At 37.6% G+C, this 15,589-nt stretch overlaps 2 protein-coding genes across 2 annotated transcripts in view; both read left to right on the forward strand.

Annotated features, from left to right (window-relative positions):
* LOC109712238 (protein disulfide isomerase-like 2-3) lies at positions 4,219-8,574 on the forward strand. The gene is made up of 9 exons (XM_020235698.1): positions 4,219-4,450; positions 4,654-4,812; positions 5,451-5,564; positions 5,772-5,929; positions 6,138-6,237; positions 6,898-7,074; positions 7,159-7,304; positions 7,516-7,662; positions 8,075-8,574. The coding sequence occupies exons 1-9, from the start codon at positions 4,322-4,324 to the stop codon at positions 8,247-8,249; spliced, it is 1,305 nt and encodes a 434-aa protein (XP_020091287.1). The 5' UTR covers positions 4,219-4,321; the 3' UTR covers positions 8,250-8,574.
* The window catches only part of LOC109711996, a 5,788-nt gene continuing 402 nt past the window's right edge, over positions 10,204-15,589 (forward strand). The window contains exons 1-3 of the mRNA XM_020235397.1: positions 10,204-11,174; positions 11,627-11,976; positions 12,733-13,039. Of these exons, the coding sequence (XP_020090986.1) occupies positions 10,577-11,174; positions 11,627-11,976; positions 12,733-13,039 (1,255 nt within the window). The 5' untranslated portion in view covers positions 10,204-10,576. The remainder of the gene's footprint in view (positions 11,175-11,626; positions 11,977-12,732; positions 13,040-15,589) is intronic.

The following is a 15,589-nucleotide window of genomic DNA, read 5'->3' on the forward strand; positions in this document are numbered from 1 at the left end:
GATTTTCAAATTAATTGAATTTTAGTTAGAAAATTTTTAAAATTATTTAGAACAAGATTTATACTCTTGACTTTAATTGCAAGACTCCTATCATCACTTTTTAAAGAATATTTATTTTCAATGTTTATTTTTGTGTCCATGTGATGGATAAGAGAACAATATCAAAAAATTATTAAATTTGGTTTCTAAATGCTTGCACGTAGTATAAATCATATTCAACGGTGCTGATCGTTCATTTGGGGGCTCTATCATCGAAAACAAATAAGTAGCAACGGAGCTCGTTTGCTTCTGATAGCATTCCAACTTAGCGCACTCTCTCTCTCTCTCTCTCTCTCTCTCTCTCTCTCTCTCTATATATATATATATATATATAATTCTATAAAACTTTAAAATATTTTAAAAACCTTTTTTGATAATTGAGCATTACTATAGTGTCTCTGGAGCTTAACTGTCTGACTGACTACAGCATCAGTGGCTTGTCGACACATCTGTAAAATGTCAGAACTAGTCAGAATCGTTTTGGCGTAAAATATACACGAAAACGGACTCAGAGTTGTGAAAGTTGGAGTTTGGATACTGAAATATGCAAAAATATGATTTTGAATATTGTGTACCAGTACCTGAGAGAGGTACTAGTACCCTAGAGGGATTACATAAATGGGTGCTCTCGGGTTTGTGCAACTTAGTGTTGCGTACCGGTACCTATTGGTAAGTACCGGTATTGGGACTGGGTACCGGTACTCTATCGGGCCAATACCGGTACACCGCGCTCGGGTTTGCTAGATGAGTATCGGGTACCAGTACTCAAGTTGAGTACCGGTACTCCAGGTGACAAATTGAATTGATAAAGAGATTTTTGGTAATTTTTGCAGCCAGTGTTGTACGTATTTATCCCAACCGACCCCAGCTAGCTCTCTTGTGTTAGAAGCTTAGAGGAAACGGGTAAAGCTATTCCTCTTTCTCTCTCTATCTTCTCTTCTCATTTTCCTTTGTGGATTTGGATGATTGATTTTAGTCTCGTTCTCCTTGCCTTTGGAGCATTATTCGCGCACCTCGGTTGGTTCCGGTTGAGGTTGATTTAGCGCGGGAGCTTTTCCTATCGACCTTTAGCCGGTATTGGACGAGCATTTGAGGTGGGTTAATGTTTATCGAAATCGTCGGAATTTCTCCTAAGTTGTAGAAATTTTAGCATGTATTTTCTTGTCGTAATCATCATGTTAGTAGCTCGAATTCGTGAATTTGCATGTTTTATATGAAATCTGGATTTGGAGCATAATTTAATGATTTTAGATGAAGTTTTATATGCTGAATTGAGATTTGACTTAGGAGAAAACTCGTTTAACATACATCTGACACTTTTCGAAAAGTTAAAAGAATTAGCTTCAAGAGCTGATTTCTCTTTTGTATCACCGCTGTTAGTGTGTTGTGGATACTAGACTAGTGTAGGTTGAGATTACGCTCCTGCTAAGGGGCCGAGCTTGTTTTACAGCAGAGTTAGTCTGTTTTATTCTTTCGGGTGCCGTCAGGACTGATGGTGGACCCAGATTCCTATAGCTAGTATCAGATTGTACTGAGGGCACATGAACCTTGGTTGTTAAACCAGTTTGACTCATTTGTGTTGACTATAGCCTGTGTGAGGTTGTTAAACTCGACAGAGATACGCTTGTATACTCGGTTGGGTCGCTCCCACGAGTGCCCCTCCAGAGTGAGACTTTTCTTGCATTGATATCGTAGCAGTCCTGTTTGGACAGTTTTTTAGACCAGCCACCCCTGTGGGTGGTGTGCGGTGTAGTTTGGGTACAGGCTGGACTAGCCAGTTGGCGGTCCGTTGAGATTAGGTCAATGTAATTGAGTTGTAGTTAGTGATGTATGTCTATGTCTACAGAGAGTATCGTTTGGATAGGCATATAGCTGTAGAGTTTCTACTTATTTTACTATCCTTTGCATACCTTTCCTATAGACTTAGTGGGTAGGCCGTTGGGGTCGGTGATGGTACCCATTAAGGACTACTCTGTTTTGCAGTAGTTCTCACACCCAGTTGTTGCCATCTTTTGCAGAGCCTTCGTCTGCTACTGCTGTTGCTGATTCTGATCGAAGTAAGGAAGTCGCGAGCTAGATCCCTATCGATCGATCACCTACTAGAGGAGTTCTCCTACTAGAGGTAGTTTTTGTTATGCCATGTACATACATGATGTTTATTTTAGTTTTTGTTCTGTGAGAGGCTGGTGGTTTTTGAAACTTGTATGTACAGTGGACCGTTTATGTATTTATATATGTTTCAGTTTTAGCGGCTCTATACTTATGGTTGTAGCTATGATCTGTTTATAGGTACAGCTATCGCTTCGTATATATGAAAAATTTCTATGTATACGGCGGATCTGTTGGCTAGTCCGAAAAACGTAGCAATCCAGGGCATGACAATAACTATCAAAGAATATGTTGAACCAAACTTCAAATTTTTATCACTTTTTTATATATTAGAGTAAAAAAATAATTTTTTTCGTATTTTGAAGCTGTGAAAAACTATATACAATGTTAGCTCAAAATGCTTCAATTAGGAGATGTTGATGCATCCAACGTAAAGAATTACAATACTAGTTTATACAGACAGTTTAAATTATTATATGAAATTTGTCAATACAATAATAACTTGGTCAAACACAAAATTTAAACAAAATCAAAGCATTACCTAATAATTTTCATAAAACATTTTAGTAGTTTATACTTGAAAATTTAAGCTTTCATACATGTTGCATTTTTGTCTCTACTCATTACGAAACTCACAATATTATTATAAATTGTCTTTTAATTCTACCTAAGATAAACTTAAATTAATAAGTCAATGTACAAAGGAAGGGGAGAATGGGTTATTTTCAAAGAAAATTAAGGTTAATTTTTATAGTGAACTAGTTACGGAACCCCGCGCGTTGCGGCGGGAAGTCGATACAATAGTTAATTATTAGAACTATTAATATAATTTTTAATATTATTCATTAATATTTTTTAATAATATTTATTTTCGTAGCGAGTATATTTAGAAAAAAAAGGTAAACGGAATCCTGCGTATTGTGACGGGAAGTTGATATAATAGTCAATTATTAGAACTATTAATATTATTTTTAATATTATCCATTAATATTTTAGAATAATATGTATTTTCGTAGCGAGTATAATTAGAGAAAGAAGGTAGAACAGAAAGAGAAAGCTTTTTTGCTGTAGCTAGGGCAGTAATGGTATTTGTGACAGAGGCAGTCCATTAAGCGAAGGAGTAAGCACACTTCCAGCATAAATGATATCGTGTATGCTACCATAGTCGCTAAATNATTTTTCAAGAAAAACTAATTGCTTTTAACAATGATTATTAATTTAGCAGAAATAAATTTCAAACTAAAATAATTATAAATTGTGGTTTAGTTTTAACGAAAAGAAAAATTTAGGTAACTCTATAGAATTCTATGATTTTAATTTTAAAGGATAAGCTTGTTACAAATGGTACCTGCTAGCATAGTAAGGCTGGTATGTTTTTGAAAGTATAGAGCCTTCTATACCTCAAAGTCATTTTTGATATTGGGACAATCGAATCAACGATCGGCTCCATCAGACTTGATCTAGAGTATTTGAAGTATTTAGAAAATAAATTTTGTAATTTTTCGATGTCATTTGCCTAGTGATTGAAGAGGTTCAAAATCAATAATTTTAATGACTATGGTGAGCCGTTTGCAAATTTAACGGTATAGAAATATTCAACTCACATAAAATTTTGACAAAAAATTTTTTATACTATATAAAACAAAATTAATATTTTTGATCTAAAATTTTAATATCATATCATTACATTTTATAAGATTTTTATTTATAGCCGTTGATTTTGAGTCTTTTTAATCACTAGACAAATAATATCAAAAAATTATAAAATTTATTTTTTTTCTCATTTTAAATATTCTAAATTAAATATAACAAAATTGATCGTCAATTCAAAAGTCTAAATAACAAAACCAACTTGAAAGCATGAAAGTCATCGTATTTTCAGAATCACAGCGGCTCACTCCCTACTACTAGCATGTAAAAGAAATTTTCCGAAATGAAAGGTGGTGAGCTTGCCACGCTGGCAACGATCTGACGTGTAAGTGCACGTGGATAACTCGTATTGGTCCGCACACGCGTCTTCATTGTGCGGCTCCTCCCCACGCGACCTTATTCCTCCTCCTCGTTCTTCTCGACCTTTCTACGAGAAAAGTCCTCGCATCCACAACGCGCGCCTCGGAACTCGTTCTTCTAGAAGCATCCATCACCCCCCACTTCCGTTTCCACTTCTCCGGAAATGCACTTCCCCCTCCCCTTCTCCCTCCTCCTCCTCCTCCTCCTCTTCCTCTGTTCCTCCTCCGCCTCCGCTCTCTACGCCCCCTCTTCCCCCGTCGTCCAACTCACCCCCTCCAACTTCAAATCCAAGGTACTCCCAATCGCCCGCTCGATCTCTACTCCTTCCCCTCGATCGATCGATGTGTTGATCGACCTCTCTTTTCGATTTGAGTTTTTTTTTTTTTTTTTTTTTTTTTTTTTTTTTTTTTTTTTTTTTTTTTTTTGGGGGTGTGTTTTTCTGAGTTCGATTCGTGGTCGGAGTGATTGGAATGGGGCTTTTGATCCGGATCGTAGGTTCTGAACGCGGATGGGGTCGTGCTCGTGGAGTTCTTCGCGCCCTGGTGCGGCCACTGCAAAGCCCTAACCCCCGCGTGGGAGAGGACCGCTTCCGTGTTGAAGGGCGTTGCCACTGTCGCCGCTCTCGATGCCGATGCGCACAAATCTCTTGCTCAGGTTTGTGTTCTGATTTGGTGTTTTGTTTAATTTTCTTCTATTTGGTGTAATTTACGGTATTTTGATCTTGTTGGATGTGGGGAATTTAAAATTAGATGTTACATTCGGGTCGTATTGGATTAGATTTAAATGTTGAGTTGCAGTATTCTTCATATGCATTGTAGCAGGTACTCGAATTAGATCCGTTGTCACTGTAGTAATGGCATTGTGTGTTGTTCTATGAATCTCGTATAACCACGTATAATTTTAATTTCTTGTCATTATTTGATTTCACAGTGATGTTTGGGGACTTTGCTGTTAATTATAATCAGTTTAATTTCCATTTATTACAAACTTACCAATTTATGAGCAGTTAATCCAACGAATATTAAATTGTTAGAGGCCTCCGAAAGTGTGAAACTGAAATGATGCTTATGATTCAAGCTGTCGTTAAGTTCATTTATATGTTGCATTACATATTAATGTTTTTTTTTTGTTTACGAAGCCATTTTTGTAGAGATTTTGTTTTCCAGTAGCTATATGGGGTAATCACCTTTAGCGCGTAGCTATATGGGGTAAACACCTTTAGCGGCTGGTAACTTCTAGGGCATGCTTGCTGAGGTAACTGTCTCAAATGTGCTACATGATTGTTTATGCAGGAATATGGAATTAAAGGATTTCCTACTATAAAAGTATTCTCACCTGGTAAACCTCCAGTTGATTACCAAGGAGCCAGGGATGTAAAGCCTATCGTCGAATTTGCTCTACAGCAGGTCTGTCGAAATATAGGTGACAAACTTCTCTTTGCTACTTGAGCATGTTGTGCTAGATAGAAATTCATGAGATGCAAGCCCTGGGGTACCCCCATCACTTTCGTTTCTTTACCATATTCTGGTGGTAATCATTACCCAGCATCATGCCGATGTCATGAAAACAAGTGCTAGACATATTAATCTTTTCAATATTTTTCTCTTGTGCAGGTCAAGGCACTTCTTAAGGAACGGTTAAATGGCAAGACTTCTGGAGGTTCAAGTGAGAAATCTGACACAAGTGCTTCAGTCGAACTAAATTCTCATAATTTTGATGAAGTTGTCCTCAAAAGCAAGGACCTATGGATTGTGGAGTTCTTTGCACCTTGGTATGTAGCTTTCAGACATATTTATCCATTGACTAGCTGTAACTTGTTCATCATGTAGATTCCTTTTCTACTCTAATATAATCATTCTATTGCTCTTGTGCGCGAGGGTAATAATTTGTTCTGCTATTAGCATTATTTTTTGTTGTATGTACCAATTTGGTGGCGAAATGCTTCCGTAATTGTACTGATTGCTCCTTTCCTCCTCCAGGTGTGGGCATTGCAAAAAGTTGGCACCGGAGTGGAAAAGAGCTGCAAATAATTTGAAAGGGAAGGTGAAACTCGGCCATGTTGATTGTGATGCTGAAAAGGTCTGTTTGATTTTCTGTTAGTTCTTTTATTTGCTGAAAAATAAATTGAATCATGCTGATTATATACATTCCATGGTGAACAGCGAAATTCAATGATTTCATTTTCTGTGGAGTAAAAGCTGCATTGCACTTACCTAGTTATCCTAGCTTCCTTAAGTTGGGCAGATGAGTGTGTGTGTATATATTCGAATGTGTATTGCAAGAGATCACCTAAAAACATGGAGTTACACAGAAGTAATAAAGCAAACTTGCATAGTAAAACTGAAACTTATCCATAGGAGGCTACAACTTGAAGTGATTTCAATTGAAGTCTTTGCTGATGGTTACATGTTTATAAACTTGGAAAGAAATACATCTACCTTTTAATGTGAACTAAAGATATTCTTGTATAGCCCTGATACTTTCTCTACCTATTTTCTATCTGAAATCGCAACCCTAAGACAGAAAGATAGCGGGGTCCCTTTAATGTTTTTTCAAAAATTAATGCGCTGATTGATAAGTTATTCTTCATGTTTCTAAGCAAGTAAATGCTGATGAACAGAACTTTGTTCCTTCCTATTACCTTTTTGTATTTAGTTATCGTCAACACTTTTAGATACACTTACATTAGTAAACTGAACGAAGATCATTAACATATAAGCTAACATGCAAGTTTCTCAGTCTTTGATGAGCAGGTTCAACGTACAAGGATTCCCTACCATTTTGGTATTTGGTGCTGACAAGGGCAGCCCGTATCCATATGAGGGGGCTAGAACTGCTGCAGCTATTGAGTCGTTTGCACTTGAGCAGCTCGAAACTAATGTTGCTACACCTGAAGTGCATGAGTTGACTGGCCCAGTATGCACCCTTACTGTAGTGTTTTCAACGACAAATTGTGGATTAATCAATGATTGCTAAAAGTAAGTTGCTTTGGTTCTGTAGGATGTTATGGAAGAGAAGTGTGCTTCTGCTGCAATATGCTTTGTAGCTTTCCTCCCTGACATTTTGGATTCGAAGGCCGAAGGACGAAATAAGTATCTCCAGCTTCTACTATCAGTTGCTGAGAAATTCAAGAGGAGTCCATACAGGCAAGTGATAAATTTGGATTTTTATCCATTATGTTTTTGTTTTGTTTTGTTTTTTATTTGCACTTAATGTTATGCCTTCAACAATGTGATTTTCTTAAATATAATGTGATTGCAAATATACTGTGCACTGCGCTATTGTGTGTATATTCTGTGCCCTTTCAGGATGTCAATTATATATTTGTTATGCAAAGCTAATATGATTTCTTTGCAGCTTTGTGTGGGCAGCTGCTGGCAAACAGGCAGACCTTGAGAACCAGGTTGGAGTTGGTGGTTATGGTTACCCTGCTCTCGTCGCTCTTAACGTGAAAAAAGGCGCATTTGCTCCGCTCAAGAGTGCATTTCAATATGACCAAATAATGTGAGTCTAGCTATTTAAAAACAGTATACATTTCGTGTATTATAGCCCTGCAAGATCATTTGTTTACATTTATACCCAGCAACATTTGAATTTCCATATATGACCCTTGAAATTATGTTTCTTGCGTAAACACCCCTCTCTCTTATGTTCATGGCGAAAGCTGGTTTTTTATTTTAAAAAAAAATTGAGAGGAGCATTTGTAATTTCAAGGATATATGTGTGTGTATAATACCAAGTTTTCAATAGACGAGTAGGAGAATTGAGATTTTGCAAAGTTGTATGCAAATTAAAAAAATTTGCAAGTGTGTACATGTAAATACTGTCAAATTTCTTCGTGCTTTCTTTACATCCATGTATTCATGATTTCATTCGCTAATCATTTCAAGAAAACTAACAAGGAAATCATCCCCAGTGAGTTTGTAAAGGAAGCAGGGCGTGGTGGAAAGGGAAATCTTCCTCTGGAGCGAGCCCCCACGGTTGTACAGACGGAACCATGGGACGGAAAGGACGGAGAGATCATAGAAGAGGATGAGTTCTCGCTCGAAGAGCTCTTGGGAGATCATTCTGCGAGCAATGATGAATTGTAGACCACAAGATTAGCAGTAGTGCGAGATTCTGAGATTGTGCGATTGAGTTATGGTAGCAAATTTTACATTAACGAACTGTTCCTTGTTTACATGTTTAGAAAACTGTTTTATCTCTCAGTTGACAGCTGACACAACAAATTTGTGTTCAGCGAGTGTCTTGCAGTAGAAGACGGAATCTTTTAGTGGTGAATGATAGAATAGGAGTGCACAGAAACAGTGAAGCTCAGAGCTTGAATGGTGCTTCATTGTTGATTCCGTGTGTGATGGTCGTGAAATATTTGCTTCTCTTTGAATGATGATGGATTGACTGAGGCTTAGTTTGGTATTGACTATTTAGGCCTATATGATACTATTCGATAAAAAAAAAAATTGGAATAAAAGTATATAAAAATATATTTCTGTGTTCTCCGATGGAATCATAGAAAATATATCATAATTGATTCACCGTGATATGTGAAACGTAATATTATATACGAAAATAAATATGGTATTTTTTTATCGTACTGTATCATCGCACGGAACTTAATCTTTCTGCAAATTTCAAATGAAACCTAAGCTAAATTCTTTTATCATTGTATGTTTGGTTCGAAAGATTTCAACCTTAGAATAGGCTGTTGTTTTTTCTTTGGGAGATAGGTAGCACGCTATCCGTTTCATTTATTTCATTTAGAAATAAATTTGGCTAGAAATGTGAATCAATTAGGATTCGAAGTTAGGTCTCGGGTACCAACTATCAAACCTTTGCCACTTGCTCTAGGGATGGTCGGTGGTATTTCTTGTATTTCTGTTGTTGGTGCCTGTTTCAGAGATAGAGATTGGCACTCTAGTATCCATTCTGCAGGGAGTGATGAGAATCAACTGTGACTGTAAAAAGGATTAAGAAAAAAAAAAAGCTCGTTTTTTTTTAACTAACAATCATTTAAATTTAAATATTAATCTATATTTAATTTTAGAATAAATTATAATTTAAATTTGAATTATGGATTTACAATTTAATTTTATAATTTTAATTTTGAATTTAATTTTAAATTTTAATTTTAACTTTGAATTGGAAGTTGAATTATAAATTTAAATTTTAAGCTCAAATTTAAAATTTAAATTTTATTATGAATTTGGATAGTAAATTTAAACCGTAATTATAATGAAATTTTTTATTTTAATTAGAGTATGATTTCGATTCTAATTTTCTTTTGAACCAAACAAATTAGATGTTTTCATTCTCCCGTTTTCAATTTCGGTTGATTTTCCTTTCTCTTTGGATTTAGAAATTATATTGAACCAAACGTGCCTAGAGATTCGGAGGCAAATTGGCTTTCGGGGAGAGGGTGCTTGCGAAATCAGCACACTTATTATACTTTTCTATAACTCTTAAATTGTTTTTCCTTTTTGAGTTGAAAGAAGAAGAAAAAAAAATATAGTATGCTACCCACTTCATCTATTTTCTAAAAGACTAAACTTAGCTAAAATTATTAAAAAATTATATTTCCAGCTTGGACATCCCACACCAACTATTAACTCTTTTACACCAGTAACACAGCCCATAACTCTACAGTTAAATGTAAGAAAAAAAAAAAAAAAAAAAAAACTAACTTATGTGGTATTGGTTTGGCAAATCGACAAATTTATACTTGGCCAAATCGGCACATTTTAACTCGTCCGAGCAAAAACATATTTCTCCGTACCTTTTTCATATCTTATTATTGCTGGCCCGTTCTGGAGCATCCAGCTAGATAATCTTCCTTCCTTTCCACTCAAAATTGTTCCTTCCTTCCCGTAATACTCCATTCCACTCAAAAATTGTTCCAAAATAAGCATATAAACTAAAGAAAAGGAGCATCTCCCCTCAAAACAACCCAACCCGCCACCTATATTTAGCATGAGTCAAAATGGTAAAATGTATTGAGACCCCCCCCCTCACCTCACCTGAATTTTAAACTTTTTAAGGTTTTTTTCTTTTTTCATTGCAACAATTTGTAGCTAATTATTCCGACTTTATAGAACCATTCATCAATTTAGTAAAATTCTTAATTTCGCTAATTTTCTGTTTTTTGCAAAAAAAATAAAATAAAATAAAGAAAAGAGAGGGGACCATTTCAAAATATCCTACGAGTGAATGGGGTCTCCGAAAATAACAACAAACCGTTTAAAGGCGCGAAGGAATGAATGCCTTTGCGCTCCTCCATTCCCTCCCAAAACAATAGCAAATTAGCAAGACAAACACAACAACTACAATAACAGGAATACACAACCCCACCCCAAAAAAAACACAAACAAAAATTTATAATCTATAATTATAATTCTTCTCCCTATCTCTGTGGAGGAGGGGGATGGCGTCGTCGACGGGGAATGGCGGGGAGGGCGAGGCGGAGGCGGAGGCGCCGCTGCTGCCATTGGCGGGGCGTAAGGCGGCGGCAGCGGCGTCGTCTTACTATCGGCGGTGCCTGTCGCACGCGGGGGACGAGCTGCGGAGCTTCCGGTCGTGCCTGCGGTGGATGCTGCTGGACCAGTCGGAGCCGGCGCGCGCGGCGGCGTCGTGGGCGCTCTTCCTGCTGCTGGGCGCGCTCGTGCCGGCGGCCGCGCACCTCGCGCTGGTCGGGGCCGCCGCCGCCACCCCCGGCGGCCACCGCCGCGCCTACGACGCGGCCGTGCAGCTCTCCCTGTCGGGCGCCGGGGCCATCGCGTACCTCTGCCTCTCGGCCTTCGTCCGGCGGTACGGCCTCCGCCGCTTCCTCTTCCTCGACAAGCTCCGCCGCGAGAGCGAGCGCGTCCGCCTCGGCTACACCGCGCAGCTCAGCCGATCCTTCCGCCTCCTCGCCTGCTTCGTCCTCCCCGGCTTCGCCGCCGAGGTCGCCATCAAGCTCTGGTGGTACTGGTCCGCCCTCGCCGCCGCCGCCTCCTGGCGGCCCCCCTTCGCACCCGCCGCCGGTAACAATTTCCACTACCTATTTCTTTTTCTTTCCAACCTTTTTTTTTTTTTTTTTTTTGTAAACTTCAAATATCGCTCCAGTAGTTTCAAATTTTTTCATTTGTACTCTATAATTTAAAATATATAAATTTACTATTCTATTTTTTTTTATACTCTGTCTAGATTTATCAAATATTTACTTTACTTTTTAGTTTTTACTCTATTACTGATTTAACGAAAAAATTAATAAAGATGAAAAAAAAGAAAAAAAAAAATGAAACTACGGAATATATAGAAGGCTCACTTCTATTTATATTATCTAAAATTTAACAATATAAAGGGGAAAAGGGCGCTTAAATTCCTCCCTTATAATTTTTTTTATTATAAAAAATGGCACGAAGCGCACTCAAAGAAGTAATTAAGAACCAAAATTTTATGATGTCCCTTTTGTTTCTTAATTTTTCATGTATAGGTTCGACTGTGACGCGAATAATACTGGCGGTGGCGTGCGTGCTGGAGCTGGCGTCGTGGCTGTACCGGATGGCGATATTCTTTCTGGTGTGCGTGCTGTTCAGGCTGATCTGCTACCTGCAGATTCTGCGGATGCAGGACTTTGCGGCGGTGTTCGAGGAGGGCGCGGAGGCGGCGGCCGTGCTGAAGGAGCATCTGCGGATCCGCCGCCAGCTGCAGATCATCAGCCACCGGTTCCGCGCCTTCATCGTCTCCTGCCTCGTGCTCGTCACCGTCAGCCAGTTCGTCACGCTGCTCCTCACCACCAGACCGCACGCCAAAGTCGACGTCTTCATCACCGGCGATCTGCTGGTCGGTGCTAGAAAAACATCCGACCCTGTTTACTTTGATGCATGCATAAGCATAAGCATAAGCATAAGCATTTTGCTAGTAAAATCATACATACATAACTTATCTGAATAATAGATAATTTCGAATTGGCTACCAGGCTTTTTTACAAATTTAATTTTACTATCCAACATTTTAATCCATATGTGAACTTATGGCTAGGATTGTCAACTAGCCAAATACGAGTTGGCTCGTTAAAACATCGAGCTAGAAAATTTAGCTCGTGTTCAACTTTTTTATTAATAAGTTGAACACGAGATGGCTCTCAAGCAGCACGTAAGATTATCGATTCTATTAGTGACTGAAAAGTTAGAATAAAATTAAAATTTTAATTTAATAATTATTCATAATATATAGACCTTTTTATATTTGAATTAGTCTAAAATTTAAATAGTAAAATTTATAATATATATATATATATAAGCAACCAACATTGCCGATTTTTAATTTAATAGTTAAAAATATAAATTCAAAGATTGAAAGATGTAAACACCAAGATCGTAGTACCTTCGTAACCATTCTGATCCTATATATATTCGAGCTATATCGAGCCTAATACGAGCAAGCGGATCTTAGCTCATCCTCAGCTTGTTTATTAAACGCGAGATTGTTCTTGAGCTCATTTAGAGCCAACATTCTGGACTGTCTGCCCTACTTACAACACTATACCAATTTGATTGTTAGTTAACATTTTCTTTTTTTCTTTTTTTCCCCCTAAAGCTGTGCTCGATCGGGCTGATGACTGGGCTGCTGGTGTGCCTGCGGAGCGCGGCGAAGATCACGCACAAGACGCAGGCGATCACGAGCCACGCCGCGACATGGCACGCCTGCGCCACCATCAAGTCCTTCGACGCCGACACGGAGGACCCCTACCCCACCGCCGCCGGTGTGCACACGACGACGGCACTGAGCAGCTCCGGGGATGACTCGGACGAAGACGAGGGCAGGGACGACGACGATCTCGACGACAGAAAGCTCTTGCCCTCGCATGTCAGCACCATCTCCTTCCAGAAGAGGCAGTCCTTGGGTCAGTATTCCTACCCTCTTACTGCGGCTACATTTAAAAATAATTGCATACATATTTCTTCCCTATCTGCTTTACATTTCTAACTGAGTTTATTCTAAACAAAATGAACGAATAACAAATTTTTTTAAAAATCTAAATTGAAAAATATTTTATATACTTTTATAAACTTTGAAAACTTATAGACAACTATCTCTATACTAGTTGAAGAAAAATGCTAGTTTTACACTCTTAATTCTAGTATTTATAAAGCCAGAATCAAACTTATTTAAACGTTGCTGCTATTCAATTAAAAAAATTGATAAAATAAAAGGACAAGATGCCTTTGCATAAAGAGATATAAAATTTACACTCAATTTTGAGATGTACGTGTTGCAACACTCCTAGTCAAAAGTCACCATATTTTGATATAAAAATTAAGGTTAATTTCATACAGTTCCTTGCAAACATGGTGAATAACAAATATATTCCAATAAAATTCAACTTTCATAAGTTATTTCTGTAAAAGTACTAATATATTCAGATATGTCCCTTCCGTTAGGATCCGTTAGAAAAATTTAGTTAACCATAGTTAAAATACTTAATCATGATTAATTAATAATATGAATTGATAATTTTGCCCTTTTTCTTCCTCTTCCTCTTCCTCTCTTGCTTCTTCTTCTTCTTCTACGTATCCTCCTTTTCCTCCTTTTCTCCTCCTTCTTCTTCTCCATCGTCGTCGTCGTTGATGATTCAATCGTCGTGCTCGCGTGGACTGTCGTCACGAACGGTTCTGAATCTGCTGCACCTTCGCCTTTCGCCTCGTTGCTGTGGGCCTTAGCCTCGTTCTCATCGACCGCAATTGCAACAAGCTCCGCGACGTCATCGCCGCTGCCGCTGCCTCCACTTGCTCCCGTAGCCCGTGAAAGAAAAGAAAGAAGAAAAGGGCAAAAAAAATATTTTACAAATCTACTGTTAAAAAATAAACAGTTCCATAATGGATCTTAACCGGAGGGACATATCTAAATACATTAGAATTTTTTTAAGAATAACTTATAAAAGTTAAACTTTGTAGGAATATATCTGCAATTCACCATATTTGCGGGGACCTGTATGAAATTAACCCTAAAAATTATTTTGCCCTTAATAGTAATTATTGGTGGCAGCCACCTAGGTAGGGGTGTAATATAGGCCGGGCCGGCACGGCCCACATTTTTCGGGCCGAAATGGGCTCAGAGCCGGCCCAGCCCGGCCCAAATTTAATTTTGGGCCGGGCCGTGCAGGGCCCAAATTGTCTATCCATCAGACCAGGAGGCACGGGCCGGGCCGGGCCGGGCCGTGCTTCGGGCCGATCTAATAAAATATTTATTTTAAAATTTTTTTAAAAAAATTTTAAAATATAAACGTCCAATATTTTCATTTAAAATTAATATTTTGATTAAAATAATAAAAAATTATAAAAATAATTATACTAAATAAATATTTAATTTTTTTAAAAAAAAAATAATTTTGTATTACTTTTTGAAAATTAAAAATCATAGATTTGTTGTCCCATGGACCAAAATATTTTGGTCCATTGGACCAAACTGCACCTCCAGGAAGTTGCCTTGGGCCATGGGGCGTGCCGGGCTGCCCGCTTTCCCAATGCCCGGCACGGTCTAGGCCCGTTTTGGCACGGGCCTAGGCCGTGCCGGGCCGACGCGCTCTAAAAGGGTGGCCCAGCACGGGCCAGAGCCTCGGGCCGGTCCGGCCCGGCCCGGATGCTACATTACCTGTGCGGCTGTGCCGGGCTTTAGCCTGGCCTGAGGCCGTTCCGGGCCGCCCGGCCCGTTTTACACCGTCAATAATAATTACTGATTTAATGAAAACGATGAAGCGTGTAAGTGTAAGATAATTTTTTTTTAACTAAAATACGATGCTTTTTAACTAGTTAAGAGATATATTTGTAAATTTTTGGTATTTACATAAATATTTATACGTTTTTTTCAAAAAAGATATGCATTATATTTGAAAATATAGAGTAATTATTCTGTAATCTAACCTTATAGAAATATTAATTGTTAACATCTGCATTGAAGATGAATATTTTAATATGTTTATATTTTTTAAAAAAATAAGTATTTCAAGGAAAAAATAATTCTAAAAATACATGAAAATTTAAAATTTAATTATTTATAAAGATAACTTTTTAAGTAAGATTATATTTAATATGTTGTAGATAGATATTCTCATTGCATGCTAAATTTTCTTTTCCTATTTTTAATCTATAATAATATATAATTTAATTTTTTAACATAAAACTATAAATTAATATTAATTATTTTAAATAAAATTATCACGTAACAATTAATGAATCGGCTTGTCATTTGTGAAAGAAGAATTTATAGAATTTATCATAATGTTGACAATAAACATTCAAAAACGTTGACAAATATTTGAACCCAAATACTTTTACCCAAATTAAGCTATAAAATGACCCAAAAAAATAAAAAAAATTGAGATGTGGAGAGAGAGAAAGAGAGAGATCAAGTTGTAAAATCCATCAAAAAAAAAAAATCATTTCGTTTTTTTTTT

Source organism: Ananas comosus, linkage group 6, assembly GCF_001540865.1.
Source record: "Ananas comosus cultivar F153 linkage group 6, ASM154086v1, whole genome shotgun sequence".
NCBI classification, from domain to species: Eukaryota; Viridiplantae; Streptophyta; class Magnoliopsida; order Poales; family Bromeliaceae; genus Ananas; species Ananas comosus.